The 16,381-nt window shown below is 39.9% G+C and overlaps 1 protein-coding gene across 1 annotated transcript in view; it reads left to right on the forward strand.

The window, feature by feature from the left end:
* The first annotated feature begins 506 nt into the window (after positions 1-506).
* Positions 507-16,381, forward strand: part of MIPEP (mitochondrial intermediate peptidase) — a 61,976-nt gene continuing 46,101 nt past the window's right edge. The window contains exons 1-6 of the mRNA XM_063305759.1: positions 507-736; positions 3,580-3,753; positions 6,396-6,484; positions 7,803-7,889; positions 9,409-9,472; positions 13,945-14,127. Coding sequence (XP_063161829.1) covers positions 572-736; positions 3,580-3,753; positions 6,396-6,484; positions 7,803-7,889; positions 9,409-9,472; positions 13,945-14,127 — 762 coding nt within the window. The 5' untranslated portion in view covers positions 507-571. The remainder of the gene's footprint in view (positions 737-3,579; positions 3,754-6,395; positions 6,485-7,802; positions 7,890-9,408; positions 9,473-13,944; positions 14,128-16,381) is intronic.

Consider the following 16,381-nt stretch of genomic DNA (forward strand, 5'->3'; position numbering starts at 1 on the left):
TTAACAGCTGTCGCTGGTGTTAGGCAGTTGAGGACCAGGGTGTCTGCTGAAAATCACCCAGTCTTGCTGTAAGTAGCACTCTCTCTGCTGCAGTCTGTATTTGCTACTAGGCTACAATTCTTTCTACTCAAGGTCCTACAGCAGTATTTCCCAACCTGGCAACGCTAAGATGGGTGGACTTCGACTCCCAGAATTCCCCAGCCAACATGCTAGCTGGGGAATTCTGGGAGTCGAAGTCCACCCGTTTTAGTGTTGCCAATGTTAAGAAACGGTGTCCTACAGCCCTCCTATTCCTACTCAAGGCTCGTCCAGCCGCATCGCTCGGAGGAGTGACTTCCGCGAGACGCCACAGCCAGCCAGAAGCGGCCCCGAAGCCTCCTCGCGGGCGCCCGTCCGTTGCCTTAACTGGAGCGCGAGGTTGAACAAACCCACCGGAGGGCGGGGAAAAGCCGGTCCAACCGAGGCGCTTCCTCACGGCCGGGTCGCGTAAAGGGCCGTCCCCGGAACCCGGAACCGCTTGGCTGTTTCGGAGGCGGTGCGTTTCTCCGAGGCTAGCCGTCCCCTGGCTACCATGTGGGCCGGCTGGCACCGGGTTGCGCTCACCGCTGCGAGCGGCCTGAAGCAAGCGGGGCTGGGCCGGCTCGGCGGCGGCACGAAGTGGGTCAGCACCAGCTGGTCCCCGGTGGGCGCCGCCTTCAATGCCCAACAGCAGCGGCTGGCGGTGGGACAGAAAACGGTGAGAGGCGGGCTTGGAGTGAGGTTCGCGCGGAGTCGCCGGGACACCCTCGGCTTATTCTTTGCTTCTTTCATTGGGAGAGAGTCAGCGGATTTCTTCGGATGAGTTGGATTGCAGCGGCCATAACCCTTAGCCACAGCCATGGCGAGGGTTTATGGAAGCTGGGGACACAGAGCTGCAAGGGGTCGATGATGATGGTGATGATGATGGAAGTTGGGGGTGCTGTATTGAGTTGAAGAGGACAATTATTAATTATAATCACTAATCATTATAATTATAATTAATGGTTATTAATTATGATTATGATTATTGATTAATTATAATATTATTATTATTATTATTGGAGTTGGTGCTGTGTTTGAATAATGAATATTGTGTATTAAGCTGGAAAGGTGTGTAATGGAAGTTGGTGCTGTGTTCAGAGAGCTGGAAGGAGGCATTTGTTGTTATGGAAGTTGGGATGCTGTGTTCAGAGAGCTGGAAAGGGGCATTTATTATTGCTGTTGTTATTTTGGTGCCTTCAAGTCAATATTGACTCCTAGCAACTGCCTGGACTAGTCCTTGCAGTTTTCTTGGCAAGATTTCCAAAGTGGTTTGCCATTTTCTCCTCTGAGGGCTGAGAGAGAGTGACTTGCCCAAGATCATCCACCTGCCTTCATGCCTAAGACAGGACTAGAACTCACAGTCCCCAGGTTTCTAGACTGGTACCTTAACCACTACACCAAACAGGCTCTCTATTATTATTATTATTATTATTATTATTATTATTATTATTATTATTATTATTCCACCTTTTTATATATATAGACAGCGAATATACCTAATGCTCCTGCCTCCTATTTTCCCCACCACAAAAACCCTCTGAGGTGGGTTGGGCTGAGAGAGAGTGACTGGCCCAAAGTTACCCAGCTGGCTTTCATTTCTAAGGGAGACCTAGAACCCACAGTTTCCTGGTTTCTAGGCCAGCACCTTCGCTACTACACCCATCGGGCTCTCTTTAGGGCATACATTTTAAACTATTGGAAGCTCAACATGCTGATGAGTGAAGAGTGAAAGCGCTTCTGACATGTCATCTCCCAAGATAATGGAGTGCGCTTAGTTTATGAAGTTCTTCCTAAGATTCACTGGAATCTGCCTTTCTGGATTTTAAAACAGACAATCCCAATCTGGGTCCCTTCAGATTTGTAGGCTTTAATTCTCAGCATCAGCTATGTTAGAGGATTCTGGGAATCAAAAATCGCATATCTGGAGGGTGCCCAGGCTGCTCAAGGCTGCTAAAGACCATTTGTGTGTCCTGGACACAGGCGATAACAATAGGTTCTCAGCACTGGGGAAAGCTAAACTGAAATAATGCATGGTAATACACTATCACCCTTTATTTTCACAACTCTTCATGTAATACCGCTATCCAAGTGGGCAGCCACTGCTGCAATAGTGCTTAACAGTTTGTGAACCCTTTTGAATGTTCAGTATTTCTGCATAAATATGACTGGAAACGTGATCTGTTCTTCACACAAATCCTAAAACTAGATAAAGAGAACCCAATTAAATGAATGAGTCAGAAACATTATACTTGTTCATTTATTTATTGAGGAAAATGATCCAAAGCTACATATTTGTGTATGGCAAATTATACTCACCCCACACATATATCAATATAAGGACAGGCCTGAAGAAGAATTGTTGGAAGAAGAGAGGAAAAAAACTAATCATTTCCTTCACTTCCTCCAGAGATCCTAATGCAGATCATTGGAATGTGTGGGACAAAACATTTCCCCCTTAGTTACTGTTCAGAGTCATTAGTGCTGACTTTCTGCCTCTTGTCATTGATTGTCTACTGTCTCTTGTTCTCAACATCAACTTGGAGCTTAATGATTGGATACATGACACACTGAACTCTAAATTAACCCATCACATTTTAGACTGGTGAGTTCTGGGAGCGGAGCCCCAGTACGTAGTTAGTTTCATAGTAGAGTACATGTACTCCTTGGTTAACTACTGCCCTGTTTAGCAACTCTTCAAACTTACGACAGCGGTGAAAAAGTAGCTTTGCGGCCAGTACATTTATGATGGTTACAGCATCCCCAGTCTCGTGATCACCATTTGTGAGCTTCATAGCTGGCTTCCGACAAGCAAAGTCAATGGAAAAGCAGCAGTAAGTTGTAAGTCGCAGTCATGTGATGTCACTCTTAGTGACCGCAGCAGGCCTGATAATGTAAGTCAGGCATGGTTGCATGATGTTTCAGTTAACAACCATATCACTTAGCAATGAAGTTGCCAGTCCCAATTGTGGTCGTTAAGTGATGTTATAGTATGTTGTATGAGCACTGAAGATTGGGTTGAATAAAATTTAAGTAAACTCTAAGTAAACATGGAACTACTTTATATTTACAAATCAGTGACCATTGAGGGATTTTGGTTTTTTGGAAAAATATTTCTTATCAAAGTGATTGGCAGTTTATGGAATATAAATCATATGTATATGATGGAATATATGGAGTAAACTCATACAAATCAAATTATAGTTTCCAAAGGTAGTTTAATTATTAACAGCCAACTGAATTTTCTGAGTGAGCATCCAGATGTAATCTTGTAGATAAAGGAAGAGAATTAAGAATCTTTGAGAGGCACCAAGTTTTGAGAGAACTCAGGAAAATGTGTGAAGGAGTTACACTTAATGTAATTATCCTTTTGGTTCATATTACTGTAAAGATTATTTGCCTGGCAAAATTATGTTGTCATTAGGATTTTGGTTCACAGTATTCAATTTCTAAAATTATAGGATAGAATATTTACATTTTTAAAAATTATTTATGTTGGTGATCTTATTTTCTGTGGTTTAGGGTCTGTTTGGTGTACCAGAACTTAGTACTCCAGAAGGATTTCAAGAAGCTCAAAAAAACTCACTGCAAGAAGCAGAACAGCTGGTACAAAAAGCATGCATTACACCTCCTGGGAAGGAGATTGTGATGGTTTTTGATCAACTCTCGGATGCTTTGTGTAGAGTAGCAGATCTGGTAAGACTTTTTTATATCTCTGAAATTGTGTTTTGTTAATTCATTGATATTAGTATATTTCTAGATCAATTTGAATTCTGTAACTTTCTGACATGCATCATGAATTATAGCTATATTATAAATTAGTGTACAAAGCCATGCTACTAAGGAAGGTTTCATTCATTCTTTCTATATAATCAAACCACCTCAATGTATTTCTTGCATAGTGGTCACTCACATCTGTTTTCAGTCCAGTTTTGTTCAGCACCCATCTGTCATGTTCATCGTTCCAATGTACTGAATACATCGTAACGTTTCGCATGTCAATTTTCTGATCCGTGTCTCACATTTGCTGGGAGGAGATTTTCAGCCGTGCCAGGCTGTAATCTCCTTACTGTAACTGAGGAATGTATGTTTGGGTTATTGCATGTGTTCAAGGTTACTTTCTCAGGCCGATGTGTGATGGTTGCCAACACCTGGGAGGGGGTGGTTGCTAAGTGGGAGCTAGGGCGGGATCGGGTTTGAAGCGAGGGTTTTTAGTTTGTATTTGGCGCGCTTTTGCTCATTCCCAGCTTTCTTTGATTTTGCACACTATTCTTTCAATAAACCAGTTTTCCTTAAGCACCTGCTTGTGAGACTGAGTCTGTCAGAATAGGCAACGCTTACACCATCTATTCTTGATCATCTTAATTTACCACACACAGTCCTTAAGTACCCCATTCCCACTGTATTTAGTTTACTTTTATGTTTCTCCTGACATATCTAACCCTTGTTTACATACGGTAGAGCAGTCAGCATCATGCTTTTCTACACAGCTATTTTCATTTCTTTCATCAAACATTAGTTCTTTGTAGCACACTACTTACTGCTATCTTTTTATCAGCATTTACCAAGGGGACATAATATATCCTTCGCTTAATTCCTTGTTAGTGTTGAATCATTCTCTAAGCATTCCATATATTCTCATGCAAGCTTTACTTATATAACTCCTATTTTCTTTACCATAGACTTTCTCAGTGTACAAGTAATTTTCTTTCTCACATTCATACATTTCTGAATGATCTGCTGGATGAATGCAAAAATCTGTTCTGCACATCCCCTAACTAAAGCTGCATGGCAGTTGTCAAATTTTGCTCATTGTCACCTTTTCTACCCTTCCAATAGAAAAGAAACAATCTTCCCAGGCATACTTAAATTAACTTCCATGTAGTTTTTGCATTCATCTTGCTACTTTTCCCTTTATGCTAGGTAAGAATAATGGCATTCTTCCAGTCTCGAGGCACAAATGCACACATCACATTGCTATTCTATAAGCAATCCATATCTATATTCTAACATTTAACAACTAACATCCCTCTGATTACACCATCTATGGTTGCAGGCTTACCTTTTTTCAACATTCTCACAGCATTTATGACTTTTTCATAAGTTTTTTCTTGGATACTAACATATCATTTGTTTCAATTCTATTCTTCTTTAAAAATGTTTATATTTTCAGCAAAATTGTTTTGCATATTTTGTGCCTCTTTTAATCTTAACCATTCCTTGCTCTTTTGATGATATTTGTTGCATGTAACTTTTCCTTGCTGTTCATATTATACAATCACTTTATTCTATCCTCATTTTCAGTCATCCTTAGTAATCCATCTCTTATATGCATTGTTGTTCTTATCCTATCATTCTACCAAGAATCTTCTTTTAATTCTTTCTAGTAGTGTACTTTAGATACTGTATTTCAAGCAGCTTTCACATCCTCTTTCCTTATGTCTGCTTTCCATTCTTTTTTGTTGGAAGATTAATCTCTCTCCCAATACTTTTCATATAGGACTCATACTGTGTGTTTGCTTTTCCCTAAAATCCCTCTTTGATATTACCAAAAAATGATCCTACTTTAGGAACCTCTTGTCTCATAGCATTCATTCAGAATATTGCACTCATCTTTAGCTCTGCACTATCATCGTGTACTAGAAAGTAAGATGCAGCTATCACTACCTGGTGGATTCCTGTTTTTATATGCAGCCACAGCAAGCTAGATGACACCAGTCCATATCTTCTGATACACAGTTATAATTAAATCTACATCTTCACTTCTTTGCATGTAATGACAAACTCTACTCCATTAGATCATATTGTCTTCATCCAGTCTGTTATGTAATCCCCCTTTCTCTTAATTTCACACACAACACATCTTATTCATTTATTCATTCATGTTCTTTACCATTTATTTATTCCTCTTACATTCCAAGTTTCAGTCTTCCACATGACATGATTTTCACTGGGTGGGCCCATAAATATTGTCCTCTACAACCCTCTTTAATTTTTTCCAGATTTTTTTTACTATGCACATACATTTGAAATTTGCTGTTATCCATTGTCAAACAGCAGCTTGACAGTATTTAAGACCATTTCCTGATCTTTTGGACAATCATTCCTTGCAACTGTCATGTACAATGTATCTCCAGATTTTTTTCTTCAACTATGTTACAGAAATGTTAAGGGAAGGAGTAATTTTAGTTTGTAGTTCTTTGAAAACCCATATATGTTTATGAAAATTTAATATAATGTGCAATATTTATGCAATTAGCAAGATTTTCTGTTTTGCTGCAAATGCTAAAGCAATATTTTCTCATCTTTTTGTGCTTTCATATTTTCCACTGCAACAGGCTGACTTTGTGAAAATAGCCCATCCTGATCTTGCTTTCAGAGATGCTGCTGAAGAAGCCTGCAGAAGCATTGGTACTATGGTAGAAAAGTATGTTTCATTCAGTATTTTAAAGTTCGTTTCGACCTTCCACAGCTATCTTCCAGATGTATGAACTTCTGCTTCCAACATTCCCAGCCAACCTGGCTATTAGTTGAGAACTGTGGGAACTGAAGTCTGTGCAATTAGAAGGTGCTCAGGTTCAAGAAAGCTGGCTTGTCTGGTTAATCAGTGTTGTAGTGATCAATAACTCTACAGCAAGAAATAGCACCTAACAACATTGGCTGAGTTTAAAAAAACACTAAGCAAGATCGAACCTACTTAACACTTGGGTGGAAGTACAGCAGGAAATACTGTTATACTGGGAAGTTAAAAAAAATACCCTGGGAGAAAAAAATAACAAAGCACTTCCATGGTTGTTGCTAAGAAAACAACTTTTTTTAATGTATTCTATAAGCATTGAGGTTGACTCAAGGTAGAATGTACCTTTAGTCACCAATAGATAGAAAGGTATTCTTATTGTTCCCATGAATGTGAAGGCTAGTCTACTAGGAAAAAAATTATTCTTTTTTTTTCTAAGTAACGAAAAACCATGGAGAAATTATAAGTCTGTATAATGAATTATACGGGCTAACATATGTCTCTTGAAACTAGGTTCAAGAGTTGAAAAAGAGTTGAATGGCTATAAGTTCACTTGCCTGATTCATCAGAACTCATAATGATTTGTTCACACATAGTGATTGGCCACAATGTAATTTGTTTTTGTGATCCGTGAAATGATCCATTATGACTTAATGTCATATGTGAACCAGGCCTCTAAGTTGCATAAAACATAGTTCTACCTTACCATTACATGTGCACTGGTTTACTGAAACCCAACCCAGAGACGGCGGGGGGGGGGGGAGTAAAAAAAGAATAAAGACTAAGGTGGTCTATATCTCTTGTATGCTGTGTTCTCCCCCCCCCCCAAAAGCCATACTGTCTCCTGCCTAAAAAAAAGATGAAAAAATCACCGAGAAAACGCAGGAGGGCAGTAATTGGATGAAAATATCATGCAGATGTTCTGTAAAAAGTGAGTGAATCAAATATGGTAATTCCACATTAAAATCCAAGATTGGAATAACTCTAGGATTATATTTCCTGTTGCCATGTTTATCATTTTACCATACCCCTATATACCTTGGGGTATGGTAAAAAAAAAGGGATTTGTGATGTAAATTGCTTTTGCTATCCACTTTCTGCTGCCTATGTCTTTTTCCATGTCTCAAAAGAAACTGAATAGGTTTTTAAAACATGACAGAAAATACAGAAACGAGTACTCCCTAAATGTGAATGTAATATTAATTATATCTATTTTTTATATTTCTAGATTAAATACAGATGTAGATTTATGTCAGAGTCTGAGAAAATTGTTAATTGATAAAGATGTTATGGATTCCCTTGATCCCGAAACAAGGTACATTTTAATTGTTACAGTAAAGATTGTCTTAGAATACTCAAAGTGAATATGGAATACCATATTGACTAGATCAGCATACATGTTGCTGTGGAACATAATATTGTGAACTTGTTTTCAGACTTTATAATATTTATGAGTGCATTATTTATTCCAGACTTTCAATTGATAAGCCTTTTTATAAAAGAATGGAATCTGATATTTGCAAGTGATATTATTTGCATTGATAATCTCTACTTCCAGAGTTCTCCTTTGATAGCTGTCCCTTCTTTCAACTACATTATTTAATCTCCTTTCAAAATATACTTCTACTTCTGACTACAAAGAAACCTTTGTGAAACTGCCTCTTGTACATCAGATTTGGCATTCTTGATTATTCCAGACCTCTTAAAAAATTATTTTTGGTTTCAGTTTTGGCTTTGTTCTGTTTCTTTTCTTTTTTTCTAGAGGCATGGCTTGACATTTTGTCTTCATGCTCCTTTTCCTGTATGTCTGCATGTTTCCTACCATAGTTGGATGGTAGATCTATATTCAATGTAGTATAAAAAAAATAGCCAGCAAGACAAGGAAATAATACACATATATGTGCATGTGTGCGCATGTACACAGGTCAGATAAAAGAATGTGTATTGATTTATGAACTGTGGTTGCCTTTAGCTTTTGTCAGATCTAGATTCTTTCTAATTGTTTAAAAATTAACTAGAGGCATGGCTTATGCTACAGGTGTAACCAAATATTGTTGTTAGGATATGACATGCAGCAATCTGAGTTTGAAGAGGAAAAGGTGATTCAGAGTGTTTGTGGGTGTGCTTGTCATACCTGTTGGCAGCTTCTTAAAAATCTGCATCTTTTTCTGAGATCACCATGCAATCACAGGGAAAATGATTAATTTAAGGAGAAGCTGACAGGTGAAAGGTGCATGCTTATGTGTGCTCTGAATAATCTCTTCTCTTCTGAATCCAAATCACTTCACTGCCCTATTAATTAGGTCGTATAAAGAAGCATATCCCATTGTCTAAAAGTTGGATACTTGCATATGATTACTTGTTTCCAGCATCATCTGTCAGTCAGTAAATTACAAATAAATGTTATCATAGTTATCTGGCATCTATTTGCAGTATTTTTCTAGTAACTATATAATGTTCCTGATAAAGTTGCATGCTAACTTAAAAACAAGCAGCATTCACTTGCTGTGATGTGTTTCTAAATATATAGTCATAAGAGCATGTGTCTTAAATTTAAATGAACTTCTATCAAATACAGTAGTTAAATATCTTATACAACAAATTGTACAGATCTTTGTCTTTCATATGATGCTGGGAATAAAGAAACAAGTGGGCTGCAGTATGTACTTGCTTACCTTTCTGTAAGCTTTGTTGAACTGAATAAGATGTACTTCATAGACATTTTTGCACCTGCATTTTTTAAATTCAGTTCTCAGTATTTGGTCTGTAACATTTGGTTTGTATTACTATCTGACCTGAAATTATTTTCTGTCAATGGAATCTTGTTCTTTTAGGCGAGTGGCAGAACTTTTCATGTTTGATTTTGAGATCAGTGGTATCCATTTGGATGAAGAACAGGTATTTATATTTACAAAAAATTAAATAATGCTTTTCATTAAATAAAATTTAAGTATGCAGTCATTTTGATGCCACATATTCTCTGATTAGGTGGTGTGCAATCATTAAAAATAACCCAGCTAGTTAAAAACAAACATTATATAGTATAACCTCATACTGCCATCCACCCCAGTTGGAATGCTCCTTACCAATCACCCTGCAGAATAAATTTTTAAACATTAATAGAGTGGAGACCATCCTGTCCTTGGGAGGCAAGCAGTTCCAGAGTGACTGGGTGGCTACCGGGAAGGCTGTCTTCCAGGACCCTGACTCCCAACTTGAGGTGGGAATCCAAAGCACTCCTTTCTGGCAAACTTGTATTGGGCAAGCACATTCTGCCTGGAGTAGGCAGTCCTGAAGATAACGAGGACCCAAGCCATAAGGGGCTCTATAGGTAATAACCACTATTTTGAATTGGGCCTCATGTTACTCTGACCAGGTTTCCACTGGTCAGCAGGTGGGCAGTTGCATTCTGCACTAATTGTAATTTTGGGTCATCTTTAAGGGCAGCCCCATATAGAACAAATTGCTGTAGTCTATCTGGGAGATGACAAGGGTGAGTCACTGTCCTCAATGCCTTCTGGTTTGGGAAAGGTCATAACTGGTAGACCAGCCAAAGCTGGCCAAGGGCTTGCCTGACCATGGCTTTCACCTGCTGCTCTCAAATTACGCACTCTTTATCTCTCTTTCAAATTATGTCTCTTTCAAAGGAAGTGCAGCCCTTTAAGGAGTATGGAATACCCTTTCCAGTCCCCTAATCCACACACTGGGCAAGATTTCCATTGCATCTCCTGCTTGGCCTGGGGTGGAGATTTAGAACAGGGTGTCATCATCATACTAATGATACCTCACCCCAGACCAGTGGGTGACTTCATATAAATGCAAAAAAGAATACAAGAGAGGACTGGGCATGTGGGGCACCCAGCATTAAAGCACTCCAAATCTTGCTCTCTTCCCCCCAACCTCAGTGAGACTATTGTCTCAGGAAGGGGCAGAACCATGCCCTTTCAGGCTTCTCCTGACAAGCTGAACTAGAAACAGATGAAAAGGAAGCAAGCCTTTTTAAATGTTACCCCACTTCTTGGGAATAGCAGCCCCTCTGAGATCTGTATGGTTCCTACCCTGCTGGGTTTTAGAAACACCATTAAAATGTAGCTTTATCAGTGAGACTTAGGGCAGAAATATTGTGAACTGTTTCTTTTATCATTTGGGGGTTGGTTGAGATTGAGTTACTTTATTGATCTCTGACATGGTAGTTGTACTGTAATATTGTATTGTTAGTATTATTTACATATTTTTACACCTTATTTACAAAATAAAGTATGTGAGCTGATTAGACTTCATATTGATTGGAGTGGCAAAGGGCCTGATTAATAAATAGGCACTAAAGGATACAAGAACTTCTGATAAGTACATTTTTTTGTAGAATAAATAAGGAAGCCATTATAAAGAGTTCCAGTTGTGATTCAAATGCAAGCCCTATTTATAGTGAAATCAAGTTTCAAAGTCTTGTGTGCCTTTCTCCTGCCTCACACAGCAGAGTGGACAAGAACCCACTCTTTTTTAGATGGAAGGACAGTTTCTACTCTCCCTTGATTTAGTAAAGGACTGATCTAGTATCAGACTTGTGGCTATGTGGCAACTTGCTGTCATAGCATCCTAATCCGAGTCCTTGTAGACGGTCCAAAATGTAGCATGATTTATAGTATTAAATGTTGCTGAAAGACCTAAACAGGACCAGGAGGGGTGTACTTCTCCCATCCATGTCCCACCACTGAGCAATCTTGTCAAATGTGTTTGCTGACTTTATTCCAGAGATCAACTAGGTGGCCAACAGAGCTACCCAGCATTTCATCAAGCATTTGCCGGAAACCAGTTGGATCCCTAAGTTGTCTTGTGCAGATAGTCTTAATGGATCCATTTGCCCTACAGAGGTCAGTAGTGGCCTCAAACTTAAGATGATCAGAAAGTGATCTGACAGTGACAAAGCATTGATGCAAATGTCCTCCACCTTCAGATCATGCTCAACTTTCTAAGATGAAAACCAGATCTAATATGTAGTTCCAGTGTCTTTTGGGGCCATGATGATTTTAGATAAGCCTATGGTTGTCATGGTGGTTGTGAACCTTTGCACCACCACAGATCTTGCTTCCAGGGCATGCAGATTGAAAATCTCTAGCACATAAAACCTGGGGGCCTCTACCACTGGCCTGGTGATGGAGTCAAGCAACTCAGGAAGGAAACCTGTTGGGCGAAAGCAGAGACTGTACATTAGCCATATTTCCAGATTGTCCCTAGCACCCAGTTTCACATCCAGCATTTCACATCCAGCGATCTGTGGAAAAGCACACCTGATCACCATTAAATTCTTACAGAATATTATTGCCTCCCTTTCTCCCTACCTTTGATGTTGAGACTGGTGCACTATCCAAAATTTACCCAGGCAGATCATGGATAAAAGAACCAAAACAGATCTCAGTGATCCATGGCAAGTCACTTTTCTCCACCATTAAATCATGGAAGAGTCCAAGATCTGGAGCAAAACAGCATCCAACATCTTGGGCTAAGACTGGGGCCAGAAGAGAAGATCAGCACATTTCCCATTTCCTCTTGTAACAGTCTGCCCACCACCACCCAACCTGTCTTCTGTTCATCATTACTTCAGTATTGCCACTCTCCAACCCCCCATCAATCCCTCTAGCTCTCCCCCATGTAAGGCCTCCCCAACTTTTCATTCTAAACATCCTTCCTAGTAGCAGTCTACTTAACCCTAAGTAGTCATTGTGCAGTCTAGCATAATGGCTACTCTGCAGAGTGGGTCAGGGAAAGCTTTCTAACCACCTCCTCCAAGCTCTCCATTCACTAGGTCTCCTTTCATCCTACCTTTTCAATGTCTCCTGGGAGTGGGGGCAACTCCCCCACTCTGGCTGCTGCCTCCCTCTGCAGTGGTTTGCTTTTGTCACAGTGGGCTAAGGTTCCTCAGCCTTCCTGATTCTCATTCTTGGGGAAGGGAGTGCTCATCAAGTCTCAAGACTCCTTCTTCCCCCACTTTCCAGAACTGGTTTTCCAGCCCACTTGTTTGAACCACCTGTAGGCAAACGATCCCAGAAGTAGCCTCACATTTCCTGGAACTGATCTTGTTTTTCCCATATATGATGATAGCCACAACTCTCCCAGTATAACAAGTTCCAGCTTGTTGAGCCCTTACAATGATGGCAGTCACCAAGCCACTTCCTTCTTGCTGCTACCTCTTTCTGTTACTCTTGTGCTGTCACTCCTGTGCTGTCAGTGCAGAAAGTTTCTGAATATTACGGGCCCGTTTCCAGTTCTTGCCATGAACTGTTAATTCCAGTTCTCTCGTATTTCCTCCTGTCTCTTCCTGACAAACTTTGTCCCTCTTTACTACCACTATTCATTAACACTGCACTTCCCACAATCGCCTTTCTCATCATTCTGAGTTCAGAAGGAATTCCAGCCACCATTTCTAGATCTCTTCTCTCAGATATTGCTAGTTCTCTGTTTTGCACTGCTGCTATCAAACACAATCAATTTCTTCTCATTTAGGCATCTTCCACTTCCATGTATTTTTAACTCCCAACTAAATTTCACTATAAATCTTACAGCTATTCATTCTCCAGACTTCCCATCTAAGTATTCTCCAGCTTTTTCGACCTCAACCACTTCCTTCTTGCATTATCAGGTTCCTATTCTTCCATCTCCAATTAAGAAAATGGCTAAAAAACAGAGCCAAATGCATTCCAAAGGAAACAACCAGATCATCAGGTCCACATGGCCATCCCTCAGCCTTCATGCTACTCATAAATTAGGGAAGATAGGGATGTCCTAATACAGTGTTTCTCAACCTCGACAACTTTAAGATGTATGGACTTCAAGCTGTCTGGGGGATTCTGGGAATTGAAGTCCATACATCTTAAAATTGCCGAGGTTGAGAAACACTGTCCTAATATGTGGTTTTGGAGAGGAGCATAATGCTAATCAGGTGCTGTGCTGCCATAGTATTTAAAAAAAAATGAAATGATTCACAGTACATAATAAATATACTAAAATAGAAAAAAATAAAAAGTTCCATTATAAAGGAAAAATAGTTCCCTGAATTATCTAGAAACTTATTTCTGAATTATGTCCAATTGTACGTTCAATGAAACATCTTTAAAATTTACACAATGCCATGATTATTTATATTATTTATTTATTTATTTATTTTTCAAATTTTGCCACTGCTCATCTCCCCCGAGAAGAGGGACCCTGGGTGGTTTACAGTAAAACTATTGTATAATATAGTGTTAATGGTTAAATCACCAATAATCTAAATAGTATGGTATCAGTATTGTTTTCAGTGAATGCGGTAAACACTTTAAAATATTAGCTCTTTGAAGAAATGCCTGTTTTGTGTTTTTTTTTCTTATTTGCAGCGTAGGAATGCAGTAAATCTTAATGTCAACATTTTGGATTTATGTAATGAATTTCTCATGGGATCTCATCTTCCAAACAAGATTGAGAAGCATGTGTTACCAGAACATATTTGGCATAACTTTGCAGTTGAAGGCAATTTTGCCCAAATCAGTGGTCTCAGTGCAGATAGTCCAGATGATCTGGTAAGTGTGCATAAAATGCATTATAGCCCAATGTTGTTTATATAATCGTTTATCAGTATATATGAGTCCCTTTATAAATGGTCATCTTTAGTGTGCCATTTTATACAGAGCAAAATAAATCACCCAAGCAGTATAACCAGGAAGGCGGTATTTTATGTAATTTGAAGTGAGGCACATTCAGATTACACGTGGGGACTGCAAATCTGTAAGTTCTTTTTGAACTTACATCTGCTGTAGTGTATAAAGCGGACAGGGTAGAAGGTTAAATTTTAAGATTAGAAAAAACATATGGGCAAAAGTTGCTGCTAAACTTCCTCTTCCCCTTTTTTCATTGTTGTATTCTCTGCATGTTGGGGGATTTGTGGAAGAATCAGTAGTAAGTGGAAGAAAAATTCCATTCTCAGTCACCAGAGATGAAGCCAACAGAAAATGTTTAATTCCACCATTTCTAACTAGAAGACTTCTTTCTGTCTTGGGGAGGAAATCTGTTCTCTTCAGTGTTTACCTTCTAAGGGAAGTAGTGGCTTTCCATCAGGTTCATTTTGGAAGCTGAGGGGGAAACAAAGAAGAGAGGCAGTTCCTCTACCAAAACAAAAATGCCTCCTGGCTGTATCGTACCGGCGGTTCAAAGCACTAACAAGCTGCAGCCAGGAGAGCCAAGTGGCTGAGCTGGGAAAGCAGCTTGGAGTAGAAGAAAGGAACACCAGGGAAAGGGCCTGATTAAGCTTCCAGATGTGGTGGAATGTGGAAGTGGTGAGTGGCACTGCTGGCTTCAAGTCCAGTTACTTCAGGTCCAATAGCAGGTCCTGTGGCAGCCAGCTCCAGGAAAGAGTCTGGGAGGAGTAGCATGGCAGGACTCCATGCCCCAGACCCACCAGATTTCTTCTTACTATGCCAACAGGAAGGAGTCTGGAGAACTAGAGGATGCTGAATATAGAGTTATGTTGAAGGACAGGGGAGGCACCAGGTGGCCTAGTGACATCCACCATGGCAGTCCGAGGGCTAGGGAGAAGTAATAAGCTTCATTTGGGTCTTGATTTTCCATTCAAAACGTATGAACCCAGCCACAGTATCCCTCCCATAGTGATGTTTTTGCAGAGCAGAATTATATGCAATCTTTACTCACAAGGAGTCGGTTTCCTCCACTTCCAGAAGCCCAGTTCTGTTCATTCTCATCATCTGCCTTGAGGCAGAGAGAGGAGATGAAAGGGCGAGGTGAGGTCTACAATCTCACACTTAAGATTTCCAGCCTCAGGTGCATGGAATATCCCCTGTTTCCATAGAGGAGCAAGCACAAGCCATGACTGAGATCTGTTCTTCAAGGGAATCACCCTGGGAAAAGGATTAGCCCCCAGGTAATACGTTCTGCATCTTCCCATCAGAGTCTACAGTATTTAAGAGAGCCAGTTTAGTGTAGTGGTTAAGGCACCAGGCTAGAAACTGGGAGACCATGAGTTCTAGTCCTGCTTTAGGCACGAAGCCCACTGGGTGACCTTGGGCCAGTCACTCTCTCTTAGCCCTAGAAAGGAGGCAATGGCAAGCCACTTCTGGAAAACCTTGTCAAGAAAACTGCAGGGACTTGTCCAGGCAGTCTCCGAGAATCGGACACGAATGGATTTTTAAAAAGTCACCTGTGTTTAGCACTGACCCTTTTTTTAATGACATGTAATAAATCAGCTAAGGCACTCAACCTGTAGAATGCCCAGCTCTGCCTAGCATAAATAAGTTAATGACAGCCCTAGGTTTCAAAATTGATGGTCCTGAAAGGTGCTCACAAATTCTGGTGAGCAAAGGAGAGCCTACAAGGTGTTCACTTTGGAAATAAGAGGTCAGCTATCTCCTATAATGTTTGTTTGTTTGTTTCTCAAATTTCTAACACCCCCCCCCCATCTCCCACCGAATAGGGGGACTCTGGGCGGTTTACAATAAAATCCACAATTAAAACCATAAAAATATAAATTACAATATAAACAGCCAATAAATACTAATAAATAAATACAAAATCCAAGGAGCAAGGAACTCATTCATTGGGTTCGTGTGGCCTCCAGCTACCATAAAAAAAAAAATCCCTTTGCTGATTTACTAATATAGTCTGTTAAATTAACAAAAAAATGTATAGGTGTGTTCTCTGCCTTGATATAAAGATGAGTAATGTTGCGAGAACTTTGCCTTGTAGTCATGTGACTTCATCCCAGAACTGCCAGTAGCTCCTAAAAGAGAACATTAGTAAACTCCAGAACTCCAGAAGCTGTGG

This window comes from Candoia aspera, chromosome 5 (genome assembly GCF_035149785.1).
Source record: "Candoia aspera isolate rCanAsp1 chromosome 5, rCanAsp1.hap2, whole genome shotgun sequence".
Classification (NCBI taxonomy): Eukaryota; Metazoa; Chordata; class Lepidosauria; order Squamata; family Boidae; genus Candoia; species Candoia aspera.